At 48.0% G+C, this 13,356-nt stretch overlaps 1 protein-coding gene across 1 annotated transcript in view; it reads right to left on the bottom strand.

Moving 5' to 3' along the window:
• Window positions 1–1,922: 1,922 nt before the first annotated feature.
• UQCC1 (ubiquinol-cytochrome c reductase complex assembly factor 1) overlaps window positions 1,923–13,356 on the bottom strand; it is an 84,966-nt gene continuing 73,532 nt past the window's right edge. Inside the window, exon 10 of the mRNA XM_075011370.1 lies at window positions 1,923–2,174. Coding sequence (XP_074867471.1) covers window positions 2,040–2,174 — 135 coding nt within the window. The 3' untranslated portion in view covers window positions 1,923–2,039. The remainder of the gene's footprint in view (window positions 2,175–13,356) is intronic.

Below are 13,356 nucleotides of genomic sequence, written 5' to 3'. Positions count from 1 at the left end.
CAGTTTCAGTCACTGGATTCAACCCCCCATGCTGACTTCCAGTTTGGGCAGTAAAGCGCTGCTTTATGTTTATTTTGTGCAGGTTTTTATTTCACATCTTTGGCTGGGGGGTGGGGGGGCGGTAACTGCTGACGGCTTAACTAGAAAAGGTCTTGAACTTCTCTGTGGGTGGAGCTTCTCTGTGGCTGCAGCATAATTTTATGCCATAGAGAACATGAATAGACTATTGAGGTGTTATTCTACTGCAGCAACCACTAAAGCAAAAATGCAAGAAGCAAAAAAACAACCCCTGCCCCCCCAAACACCTCAATGAGGCCCCTGAGAAGCCAAAAAAAAGACATCTAACCCCCCTAGCACTCCAGTCTGTGGGGGAAGGAGAAAGGACCAACATTTAGGGTGTTGTGGGGGGCATGCAGGAGCAGAGTCTGAGCAGGAGGAGTGTGTGAGAGGGCTGGGGAGGGGACTTGCTTGGCCCAGCTCTTCAGGGGCACATATGGCTTCATGCCCTCTGCTGCTCCCAGCCACTTCCCCTCCCATTGGCCAATGAAAGCAGCAGGGAGCAAGCCTCCATATGAGCAGTTTGCTGTGCTGCTGTTCCCCCAGCCAGGGGGGAGGGGAAATGAGCATGCAGACCCACCCCCTCTCTCCACCAGGCAGAGCCTGTGGTCTGCATCCAGCTTGCCTTGATCTAGCTCAGGAGGCTTGGGGCCCCAGGAACTGGCACTCTGGCTATGCGGGGGTCAGGGGGCATGGGCTTGGAGCATCAGCACAGGCTCCCTGCTGCAGGGGGTGGGGAGCACTAAGCCTTGTGGGCCAGATCAAGGCAACCAGGTTCCCCACCCTTGCACTAGAGCATAGCTCAAGAAAGCATGTGGACATAATGAGAAGATCTAGCTACTCTGAAACAATAAGGACTCTAAGGCTACGGCTACATGGCCGTGCGATTCCAAAATGGGAATTTCAAAATAGCATTTCCTATTCTGAAATAGTGCCACTCGAGCCCATTATGGCTTATTTCGAAATAGTGCTATTTCATGTCTTAATAATGCCTATTTCAAAACAACTATTAGAGGGGTAGCAATATTAGTCTGTATCTCCAAAGACAACAAGAAAGTCCTGTGGCACCTTAAAGACTAACAGATATTTGGAGCATAAGCCCACAAAAACTTATGCTCCAAAATATCTATTAGTCTATAAGGTGCCATAGGACTTCTTGTTATTTCAAAACAGCAATTCTGAAACTGGCATTATTTCATGGAATGAGGTGTACCAGAATTGAAATAATGCACCTGCTATTTTGATTTTATTTTGAAATAGCGAACTTTTCCATGTTGACAGACTAAAATGGCTGTTAGCCACAGTCTCACCATGGCCCTGTCCCCTCCATCTGAAGGTGATTAGTACAAAGGAGGCTAGCAAGGACTGTGGACATGCTTGGTCCTGGGTTCAGCTCCTTGCGCCTTGTGCTAGGTGCCAGTCACCGACTGATCCTAAATAGGGCTTTTATTGAAAATTATTTCAAGATCTTCTCAGCCAGTTGCAGGGCCTTCTAATACCAAAGCTGACTATGTTCCTCCAAGTCAGGATAGAGATATTTCAACATCTAGAACACTCAAAACTTGGCAGCTCTTCATGGTGGAGTCATGTCATTGTAGTTATGAAGCAGCTCCCCACTTGCCAGACAAGGTGCAGAGAACCCTGTTCTGGAACAGCCTGGCACTTTTGGTTAGATATTTGGTTTTCAAAAGATGAATGCTGTCTCAGAGAACCTAGCTACAGGAACATCTTTATACTTTTGCAACAGCCAAGCATTACTCAAAAAGTGAACTAGCAGCATTTAATCTGAAGTAGAATATTCAAAAGAGTACTGCTGTCAGGTTTACAAATGTGTAAATCAATACAAAAGGCTGCTTATTCAAATATACTCTTTCAACAACAAATATTTATTCCTTCCTTTCCTGGGGTACCCCACAGAGTGAGATAACTTTCCTTTTAGATACAAGCTGATTTAACACATTGTTCATTGACTCATGAAGAGCTCAGAGTCCTTCATCATTATAGGCTGGGGAAGTTGGCCTCAGGATGCTTTGGGCATTACTCTCCACAAGAGGGCGCCAAGTCACTTCACCAGAGAGTAGCAGGTCCTCTCCATTCATGGTATCTAGGTACTGCATCTGAAACGCACAAGGAAATAGTTTATTTCTGACTTGAACTCACAGGAAGAGATAAATATGATCTCAGGATTTCCCGACAATTCCAAACTCACCAGGAGTTCCCACAAGCAGCATGGAGGAAGTAGAGGTGTAGGATTGTTTTGAATTGTTTAGCACTGAATAGAAGAGGACTAGAAAGAAGGGGTAAGTGGCTGCAAGTGCTTCACAAGGGGACTAGGAGCCAGGGAGCTCTAGAAGGTTTGCCTCTACAAACTGTCTTCTAATGCCTGAAATAAAACAGCATCCTCTGAAAATCAGGGGAGGGGGCCAAGGAGATCAGTGTACTGAGGAAGCTTTGTCCTGCAGACAGGATATTGGACCAGTCCCTAACGCTGGAAGAATGGTGTGGGGAGATGGTCAGTTCCTAGCTGTCAGAGTGTCCTTGTGACTAATATGAATCGAGAAGTCAAACTATTTATTTATACTTCCAAAATGACCTCTCTCCTGAGTACTTGGCACCTCTGCCACCAAACTTAAAGGACTGTTGTTACGATTGGTATCACAGATGAAGTACCAGAAGAACTGCATATAGATAGTAAAAAGACAACTGTCCCAAAGGGATGACATCAAAACACAAGACAAGCTATAGGCAGGAAGAAGGAAGGACTACCCCTGCTTTGCAGATGAAGAGGGGCCCAGTGTCCTGCTCAAGGTCACACAGGCAGCCTGTGGGTCTGTGGCAGAGCCAGAAACTAATGCCACTCTCATAAATCCCAGCTCGTCACAAGAGCAAACTTCAGATAAGCTAAAAACCCCACAGCTCCTCTGGCCCTCAACTCAACAAGACTCAGTCAGTGAGAAGAGCAAATCAAACAGGCCTCAGCCAGACCTGGAAAAGCTGGCTCTACTATAGGACTGGATAAAAAGATGGAATTGCAGCATGCCATGCAGGTCATCACATGTGGGACATTTTGGGGCAAGGAGGAAGAAGAAGGGGTGTACGTTCTGAAGGGCCCCCTCTGAAGAAAGCCATATCTGCAGCTCCCTCTTTTCTACTAAGTGGCTCCGGCTGAATTGCTGCAACTGCCTAAGTGGCAGTACAGCTTGGAGAGGGAGGTGTCCTCTCAGGTGGCATGTCTCTTGCTAGTTGGAGCTTTTGGAGTAAAAACCCATCTTACTCTGCACCCAGCAGTCACTGAAAAGCTAGGAGCACTGGTGTCATGTTTTTCTGGTGAGATATACTACTTCCTAAGCCATGAAGGCTGCTTCCAAGCTAATTTAAAGTTAGCACCCCTGCAGGGCACATTGCCATCTGGTGAAAAGGAATGGATTAACATAACCCAGTCCCCGTCCAAATGAACTGCCACAGTCTACAGGCCTGACACAAACTGAGAAAAGCTGCTTGGACATGGCAGTGCTATGACCCTCTAAGGCTGCTTCTACACTCACCCCCCTCCTTTTGGAGGTGGAATGGTAATGAGGCAACTTGAAGCAGGCTCATGAGGCACTAAAATGCATATTCAGTGCCTCATTAGCACAATTGTGTCCATGCGAATTTCAAAGTGCAGACTTCAAATTGCAGATCGACAGTGTAGATGGGGCAGCTTCAAAATAAGCGCCCCTCTTCAACATTCCCTTACTCCCACAAAACTAGATTAGAATAAGGGGATGTTGGAGTGGGGCACTTATTTCAAAGCTGCCCCCATATACACTGTCAATCTGCAATTTGAAGTCTGCACTTTAAAATATGCACAACTGCCATTATGCTAATGAGGCACTGAATATGCAAATTAGCACCTCATTAGCCTGCTGCAAATTGCCTCATTACCATGCCACCTCCAATGGGAGGAAGCAAGTATAGAAGCAGCCAAACAGTACCTGGGAACCCTATAACAAATGGCAGACATGTATCATGAAAAGGGGTAGGGCTATTCTCCTAGCCACATTGTAATGATTATAAAATCAGAAGGGACCATTGCAATCATCTAGCCCAACTTCTTGTATAAGACAGGCCAGAGATTTTTCCTGAACTAATTCCTGTTTGAACTACAGCACATATTTTAGATTTAAATTTGATTTAAATTGATTGACAGTGATGGAGAATCCATTACAACACTTGCTAAATTGTTCCAAAGTTTAATTCCTGTCATCGTGAAAAAAATAATACCTTATCTCCAGTCTGAATTTGCCAAACTCCAATTTCCAGACATGAGGGCTATGTCTACACTATGAGATAATACTAATTTTAAGTCATTCAGCCCTATTTTTCCAAGTGCCTGTCTTCACTGTAAATTCCATTAGCTCAATTTATGGTGCACTAAAAATTGACATTATATCAATATCATAATGTTGTAGTAACCTGATGGGTGCAGTATACAGTTTGAATTTAAAATTCTGAATGAAGGCTAGTGAGGACATGCCATGCCTTTAAATCAAATTCATTAGCCTCCAGACACGTCCTGTAAGCGCCCCACAATGCCCCACAGTTCTCCGCTCTGGCCTCTTCCATTTCCACTGCTTTCAGGTTCAGAGGAATTAGGCAACAAGGAGATAGTTTCAATTTGGCACCTGGAAACCTGTGGCTGTAGGGTCATGAGAGGCTGAAAAATTTTCTTGTTTGCGAGTAGCACAACTGTGGGGTCTGTGGTTCTGTGTATGCCCGTTAACTGCCCTTTTTTTACTGCACTGCCTGACACCAGCCACTGCCCCCTGCACCATGTGACAACTAGACTGTGGGTGGGGGTCATGCTTGTCTGATAGGATGAGAAACTTTTTAGCCATTTACATGTTGCTTGGACAAGAAACCTTTTAGCCGTTTACATTTTGTCCTGACCCCCACATCTCCTCCCTTCCCACCCCGCCCAGTGATGCCACGCAGTTGGGAACTTTCCCACACCCAGCTGCATCACATGGCTTAACCTCGAACCAATAAAAGCATGTGCTGCACAAGGTGCCACGCAGCCTGTATGTGGTGAGGGTCCTATAGCCGGCCAGGGGAAGTCTCCCTGGCCAGTCACGATTTTTGGGCAACAGAAGAAAATACTTTGTCACTAGCAGGCTGTCCTCTCAGAAGAAATTTTTGGAAGGGTTTTAGCCAAAGGCCAAGGGGCTGACTATAGTCAGGGGTCTTTTAGCTGCCCAGGGGAAGTCTCCCTTGGTCGTCATGATTTTCAGATGCTAGCTGTAGCTAGGGGCCTTTTAGCCACCCAGGGGACATCTCCCTCAGCATTCATGATTTTCAGGGCTGGCTGTAGTAGGGGGTCTTTCAGCCGCTGAGGGAAAGTCTCCTTCGTGGTCACAATTTTCAGGTGATGGCTGTTACTGGGGGTCTATTAGCTCCCTGGGGGAAGTCTCCTTCGGCGATCATGATTTTCAGATGCTGGCTACCGCCGGGGTCTTTCAGCCACCCCTAGCCATAACTGTTTCAATGAAGGCCGTGCAGTAGTTATACAATTACCACAGTTCTCAAAGTAAGGCTTGCAGCAAGGCATATTCTTGTTCTGCGGGTCTTTTTTGGGAAATCCAAACCTGGCTGTAATCTGGGGTCTTTTAGCCACCTGGGGGAAGTCTCCCATGGCGGACATGATTTTCGGGGCTGGCTGTAGTCTGGGGTGTTTTAGCTGCCCCAAGCTGCAACTGTTTCAATAATTCATTGCAGTTTCAGTGTAGCACCTGTGTCTACTTAAATGTATTCTTCTTCTAAGGGTCTTCTTTTTCAGGAGGTCTACATCCAGATGCAGAGCCAAACCTAGTTCCAAGCCTAGGCATGGTGTTAATAGGGGCAGGTGGTGGGTCTCTCTGGGCGGCCACGATTTTCAGGTGCTGGCTTTAGCTGGGGGTCTTTTCGCTGCCCCAAGCCATAACTGTTTCAATGATTCATTGCAGTTTCAGTGTAGCACCCCGTCTACTTAAACAAATTCTAGTTCTGATGGTCTTCTTTGCCAGGAGGTCTAAATCCAGATCCAAGCCTCCAAAGATCCAGTGCTTTTGCATCCTGTTTCAAAAATCTGTCAGTTGGGAAACACAAAATCTTTTTTCTAACCATTCCTAAGGGCTTTACTGTCCCTCCCCTCTCCTTCCCTCAATTATAAAAATCACATCTCTTATAAAGCCGAACCAGATCCCGTCTGAAAAAAGGGACATTTGTTTAACATGGCAGGGGAAAGAGGCGAATGAAATGTGGGAAGTTGTCATCAGATACCCACATCTATTTGCAAGGCATTTTTTCCCATGCTGCCCCAGTGAAAATAGCCAGAATGCTACAGGGCTCAGGGAACTATGGGCTAGGTTCCCACAACACGCTGCTGCAGCAGTTGATTTAAGATACTTGTGTGTGGCAGCAATAAGTTGATTTTGTGGTGAGCATGTGGGAATGTAAGAATGCTCAAAACCAAATTGATAAAACCCAGCATTAATAAATCGATGTTAAGAAAATCGATTTTAGCTAGTATTGTGGGCACACCCTAGATCCTGTTACATCTTTGTCAGCTGTACTGAAGACCTCATTGTCAAATTATTTATTCCCCAGGTTGGTACTTACAAACTGATTAAACCACTCCTTAACCTGTTTGTTAAGATAAACAGATTGCATTCCTTGAGTCTGTTGCTATCTTTTCCAATACTTTACTCAAATATCAATCAAAGCTCTTCTCTGAACCCTGTCCAGTTTACCAACATACTTTTTTAGAACAGCAGATACCAGAACTGACCACAGTATCCCAGCAGAAGTCACGCCACTGCCAAACAGAGATGATATAATCTTCTATCTACTTCTCAAGATTCCAGTTTACACATGGAAGGATCATATCAGTGCTTTTGGCCACACTAACACCCTAGGAATTGATTCTACATCTCAGGATAGTCACCCACTCAGGAAAGACTCTGTTCCTGGATGCATAATTTTACAGTTGGCTGCACTCAAGTGCATGTTGTTTGCTTGTGCCCAGTATACCAAGTAACCCAGATCACTCTGACTCAATGAGCTGTCCTATTTACCACTCCCCAAATTTTTGGCATTATCTGCAAATGTTATCCGAGATGATGTTCTTATGTTATGTTCTTAAGATTTTCAGGTCATTGATTAAAATATAAAATAGCACAGGGTGAAGACCCAATTCCCTGCGAGAAACACACCTGCTTGATGATTCCTCATTTACAATTACAGTTTGAGACCTGTTAGTTCACCAGTTTTTAATACACTATTTTTGAAGCATCATTTTGAGTGTTACCAAGTCAAGTGCCGTTCAGAAGCCTATTACATCAATAATACTGTTATCTTTATCAACCAAATGTATTTCATAAAAAAGATAAAGGTAGTTTGACACTAATATTTTCTATGAATCCACACTATTCAACATTAATAAAGAATTAAAGGAAGATAATATAATTAACTAAATCTTCTTACCAGCTGCTCTACTATTTTGACTAGGATTTATGTCAGGCTGACAGACAGAGCCCTGCAAATTTGCAGATAATTACGGGCATCCACATCCATGGATATCCATGGATTGTTTTTGTGGATAAAAATGTGGAGCCAATTTTTTTTCCAGAACCCTACAAATTTGCTGCAGACGGTGATTAGTACAAGAACTGTAAGGTGGGTAAGGAACTGACCAACAAGCAGAAGGCTGGATTGGAGGGAAGTTACTAGTGGGGTTCCTCAAGGATCATTCTTGTAGCTGATTTTATTTAATATTTTAATTAGTAACCTTGGCATAAGAAAGTAAGAATGTGTTAATGAAATTTGCTGATGATACAACGTTGGGAGGCATCATCAATAGAGCGGAGGATCAGAATATTACACGGGAAGAAAGGGATGACCTCCATATCTGGAATAAAAGAAATGGGATGAAATTTAATAGTACAACCTTTTTCTATAAAATGGGGGCTCATCAGCTGAAGTGACAGAGAAGAGAGACCAGTGTGTGTAACTGATCACAGAAGGATTATGAGCATTTGATGTGATGCAGCTGTAGAAAAGACAAATTGTTTCTAGAATGTGTCAGTGAGGTATTTCCACTAGAGATAAGGAAGCTTTAATGCCATTGTACCAAGCAGTCACAAGACCTCATATGGAGTTGTGTGTACCATTCTGGTCACTCATGTTCAAGAACAACTATTACAAAGTCCAAGAGGTGCAGAGAAGGAAGAGCTACTCAGATGATCAGGGGAGTGGAGGGTCCATCTTACAAGATGACACTGGAAAGAGAAGTTACTCACTGTAGCAACGATGGTTCTTCGAGATGTGTCCCTGTGGGTGCTCCACGATAAGTGTCGGGCTCGCCCCGGCGCCGCAGGTCGGATCTTTTCAGCAGTTTCTGCCGGACCGCACATGCGCCGGCGCACGCTGCTCCCTTGCGCGGTCCCGGCCGCATGCGCAATCCGGTCCCTGCCAGTTCCTTGACCAACCGCCTCGGATGCTCCTGAAAAATACTAAACAGAGATCCGAAGCGGGGAGGATGGGCGGGTGGTGGAGCACCCACGGGGACACATCTCGAAGAACCATCATTACTACGGTGAGTAACTTCTCTTTCTTCCTCGAGTGTCCCCGTGGGTGCTCCACGATAGGTGACTACCCAGCAGTAACCCAAGATAGGAGGTGGGTAATCGGTTTATGTGCAGCTTGTCCCCGAGAGGACTGCTGTCGAGAGATGGGTATCCTCTTGGAATACCCTGTGAGGGGCATAATACTTGGTGAAGGTGTCATAGGATGACCAGGTCGCCGCTCTGCAAATGTCTTTTAGCGCAATGCCCTTGAAAAAGGCTGTTGATGCCGCCACTGCCCTAGTGAAGTGAGCCCTAGGCAAGGCCAGTAAAGGAGTCTTTCTAAGTTTGTAGCACATTTTTATGCAGGATACAATGTGCTTCGAGATTCTCAGCGAAGAGAGACCTTCTCCTTTTGATTTGGGAGCGAGAGAGACTAGGAGTCTATCCATTTTCCGGAAGGACTTAGTCCTGTCTATATAGAAAGCCAGCGCCCTCCTCACGTCCAGGAGGTGTAGGCGTGCCTCTTTGTTGGAGTTATGAGGCTTTGGATAAACGAGGGTAAAACTATAGGTTCGTTAATATGAAACTCTGAAGAAACTTTGGGAACAAAGGCTGGATGCAGTCATAAGGTTACCACCTCCTTGGAAATTACTGTGCAGGGTGGCGTTGCCATAACTGCCGCAAGCTCGCTCACCCTGCGAGCTGACGTGATTGCAAGAAGGAAGGTCATCTTTATCGTAAGGAGACGGAGGGAAACTGTGGTTAAGGGTTCAAACGGTGGTCCCATTAGCGCATTAAGCACCAGGTCCAAGCTCCACGAAGGTGGAAGCGGTTTCCGAGGGGAGTATAGGTTTCCCAGCCCTTTGAGGAACCTGGTAACCATGGGATGGGCAAACACCGTGTGCCCTTCCTCTTCATGTCTGAAAGCCAATATGGCGGCAAGGTGGACCTTCAACGAGGATAGGGAGAGTCCGCCTCTCTTGGGGTCCAGTAAATACTCTAGTATTACAGGTATATGCGCAGCAAGGGGGGCTAATTGCTTGGTAGAACACCATGCAGTGAATCAAGTCCATTTTTGCTTATAGGGCTTCCTGGTGGAAGTCCTCCTGCTACTTTCTAGGACTTGTTGCACTCCCTCCGTACACGTGCTCTCTAGGGAGCTGAGCCATGGATTAACCATGCTTGCAGTCGCAGGCCTCGGGGGTGTGGATGCACTATGGACCCCTGGGCTTGCGTGAGCAGATCCGGCGCCACCGGGAGGGGCATCGGTGGATGGTCCGACATGTGCAGGAGTAAGGGGAACCATTGCTGTCGATCCTACGTTGGGACTACTAGGATCATTCGGGCTCTCTCTCTCCTGGCTTTCTGCAAGACTTTGTGGATAAGCACTGTGGGAGTAAAGGCGTAGAGCAGGGGGCCCCTCCACGAGATCGCGAATGCATCCCCCAGGGACCCCAGTCCCAGTCCTGCCCTGGAGAAGTATTGTGGGCACTTCTTGTTGTGTTGAGTGGCAAACAGGTCTACCTGGGGAAATCCCTATGCGTGAAAAATCGGTCGCAGCAGATCGGAACGGATCTGCCACTCGTGTGTGAGTGCGAAGCGCCTGCTCAGCTGGTCTGCCTTCACATTGTGAGCGCCTGGTAAATACGAGGCTTTCAAGGTTATATTGTTGGCGATGCACCAGTTCCACAATCGGACTGCTTCCGCACATAAGGCACGGGACCGAGCTCCTCCTTGCCGATTTATATAAAACATGGTGGAGGTATTGTCTGTACTGATCCTGACTACTTTGCCTTGTATATGGTCCGGAAAGTGTTTGCAGGCGTTGAACACTGCTCTGAGCTCCAGTATATTTATGTGCAGTACTGTTCCGTGGAGGACCACAGTCTTTGCATCACCTTTTCGCCCATGTGTGCTCCCCACCCTATGTGGGAGGCATCGGTAGTGAGAAAAACAGATATTTATGGTTGGTGAAAGGGCACCCCTGTTAGCATGTTCTTGGGGTTCACCCACCATTGCAGGGATCTGCGCACCTCTGTCGTGGGCGACACCACCCTGTGGACAGTGTGTGCTGCTGGTTTGTAGACGCTTGCCAGCCAGTGTTGCATGCTGCGCCTATGCAATCGGGCATTCTGTACCACAAACGCTGCTGCTGCCATGTGGCCCAGCAGCTGTAAGCACGTCAGAACTGGCACTGTAGGGCTGAAGGTGATGACTTGCACGAGGGAACCAATGGTGCGAAAGCGGGTATCTGGTAGATAAACCCTTGCTGTGATGGAATTTATACGTGCCCCAATGAACTCTATGTCCTGTGCGGGGTCTATCTTTGATTTTGCCAAATTGATGACCAGGCCCAGTGAAGAGAATGTGTCTGCTGTGACGCATATCATGCGAAGTACCTCCTCCTTTGAGGCCCCTTTCAGCAGGCAGTTTGTTTTTTTTTTTCCAGATATGGGAATATAAACACCCCGTCTGTGCAGGTAGGCTGACACCACTGCCAAGGTCTTGGTGAAGACTCTGGGGGCCGAGGAGAGGCCGAACAGCAGAACCTTGTACTGAAAATGTTCTTTGCCTACCATAACCTGGAGAAAACGCCTGTGAGCCGGGTGAATAGTTATGCTGGAATACGCGTCTTGTAAGTCGAGGGCTGCGAACCAATCTCCATCGTCCAGTGCCGTAAGTATAGAGGCGACTGTGATCATCCGAAAGCATTGCTTGTGCAAATACTGGTTGAGGCCTCGAAGATCTAGGCTGGGCCTCCAGCCTCCTGTCTTTTTCTCTGTGAGGAAGTATCTTGAGTAGAACCCTTTCCCTCGGAGTTGCTCCGGCACTCCTTCCACTGCCCCTATAAGCATAAGATGGCCTACCTCCTGCTTGAGTCTCGCTTCGTGGGAGGCGTCCTTTAGGTGGGGTCTGGGTGGAGGTCGTGGCAGTGGGAGCGACTGGAAGGGAATCGTATAACCCGTGGCTATGATCTCCAGTACCCATTTGTCTGTGGTGATCTTTTGCCACTGGTCGTAGAATGGTCGGAGGCGATGGTGGAACAGTAGCTTCGGATGACATTGGGCGATGGTAGTGATAGTGCAGCCCTCGATCTGTGTGTCAAACTTGTGGCCTTTGACCCTGCCCCGAGGACGCATGGCTCTGCTGAGAACGTCGCCTGGGAGTTCTGTACTGTTGGTGCTGTTGATGTCACCCTTGCTTGTAGCCCCTGTGGTACTGGGGACGCTGTGGTTAATACTGCAAACAGCTTCTGTGTGTCAAAGGGAAGATCAACGATCTTCACCTGCAGATCCCTCGGGATACCCGATGTCTGGAGCCAGGACTCCCTGCTCATGACCACTGCCATAGCTGTTGAGCGTGCTGCCGTATCCGCTACAACTAGGGCGATCTGAACTCCTGTCCTCGAGGCTGCGTAGCCTTCCTGCACGATGGCCTTGAGCACCGGCTTCTTGTCCTCTGGAAGCAAGCCCATGAGGGAAGTCAGCCTGGAGTAGTTGTCGAAATTATGGTTCGCTAGATGCGCTGTGTAATTCGCCATTCTCAACAGTAGGGTAGAGGCGGAGTAGACCTTTCTGCCAAACAACTCTAGTTTCTTGGCATCTTGTCTGTTCCCCCTGTCTTGTACTGAGAAGTTTTCGACCTCTGTTGAGACGATTCCACCACCAGAGAATTTGGTTGCAGGTGGCTGAACAGGAACTCAATGCCCTTCGTCGGGATGAAGTACTTGTTATCCACTCTCTTGTTTATAGGCGGAGTGGACGCAGGGGTCTGCCATATTGTGGTGGCGGACTCCATGATTGCTTCATCAGCGGAATAGCTATTCTGGAAGAGGTCGGAGGTCTTAGGTTTTTAAGGAGCTTATGGTTTTTCTCCTGCACCTCTGCTGTTTGGATGCCTTGCGTGAAGGCCACCCTTTTAAACAGCTCTTGGAACTGTTTGAGATCATCCGGAGGATGGACGTCCCCTGGGGCCGTGGTCTCGTCAGGGGAAGATAGCGAGGAACCGCTAGGGTAAGCCTCTCTGGACCCCTCTGGGTCCTGTTGACGGTGATACATCCTCTCGCTAGATACTTGCGAGGGAAAATCTCGGGGTTCCAGAATCAACTCCCCCTGAGATATCTGCGTTTCCGTCCCCGTCCGCGATTGCCCTCGGGGATATTGAAACGTCTGGGGGGATCTGTCCCTGGGAGTATGCCTATGGTGTCTATGCCCCGCGTGATTGGGGTGACCATGGCAACACGGGCACTGTTAAGGAGATGGAGACCTGGACCACTCTGGAGGCGCATACCCGCTGCGTCTGGGGGAGCGAGATAGTCTGGGTGATTGAGATAATGGAGAGACTGATTTGTGGCAGTACGCCAGGGGTTCAAAGCCCAGGAAGGGCGATAGTGGTCCGAGCCATGGTGATGCTGGCTGTAGGAACGGGGATGGGGGCTCAGGGTATACTGGAGGGGACCCCTGCCACCTCGTTGGAGTCTGCAGCATAAGTGGAGGGCTTAGAGCGAGTAGCCCTGCAGCCCTGTCTGGAGAAGGGCTGCGGTGCCGGGTTTTCTGTGCTGCCTTTCCCCTCCCCTGTGGGGCTGGCTCCGCCCCTTTCCGCGTCGGGGATCTCGGCCCCGCTGTCTGCGCCGTGCTCGGCACGTTCTGCTGCGGTGCCACGCAGGTGGTCTCCCCCAGTGCCTGCAGGCCACGTGCCTGCGAGCTCTGCACTGTCG

This window comes from Carettochelys insculpta, chromosome 17, assembly GCF_033958435.1.
Source record: "Carettochelys insculpta isolate YL-2023 chromosome 17, ASM3395843v1, whole genome shotgun sequence".
NCBI lineage: Eukaryota > Metazoa > Chordata > Testudines > Carettochelyidae > Carettochelys > Carettochelys insculpta.
Note: the sequence above shows the minus strand (reverse complement) of the source record. Positions and strands in the feature narration are given on the sequence as shown.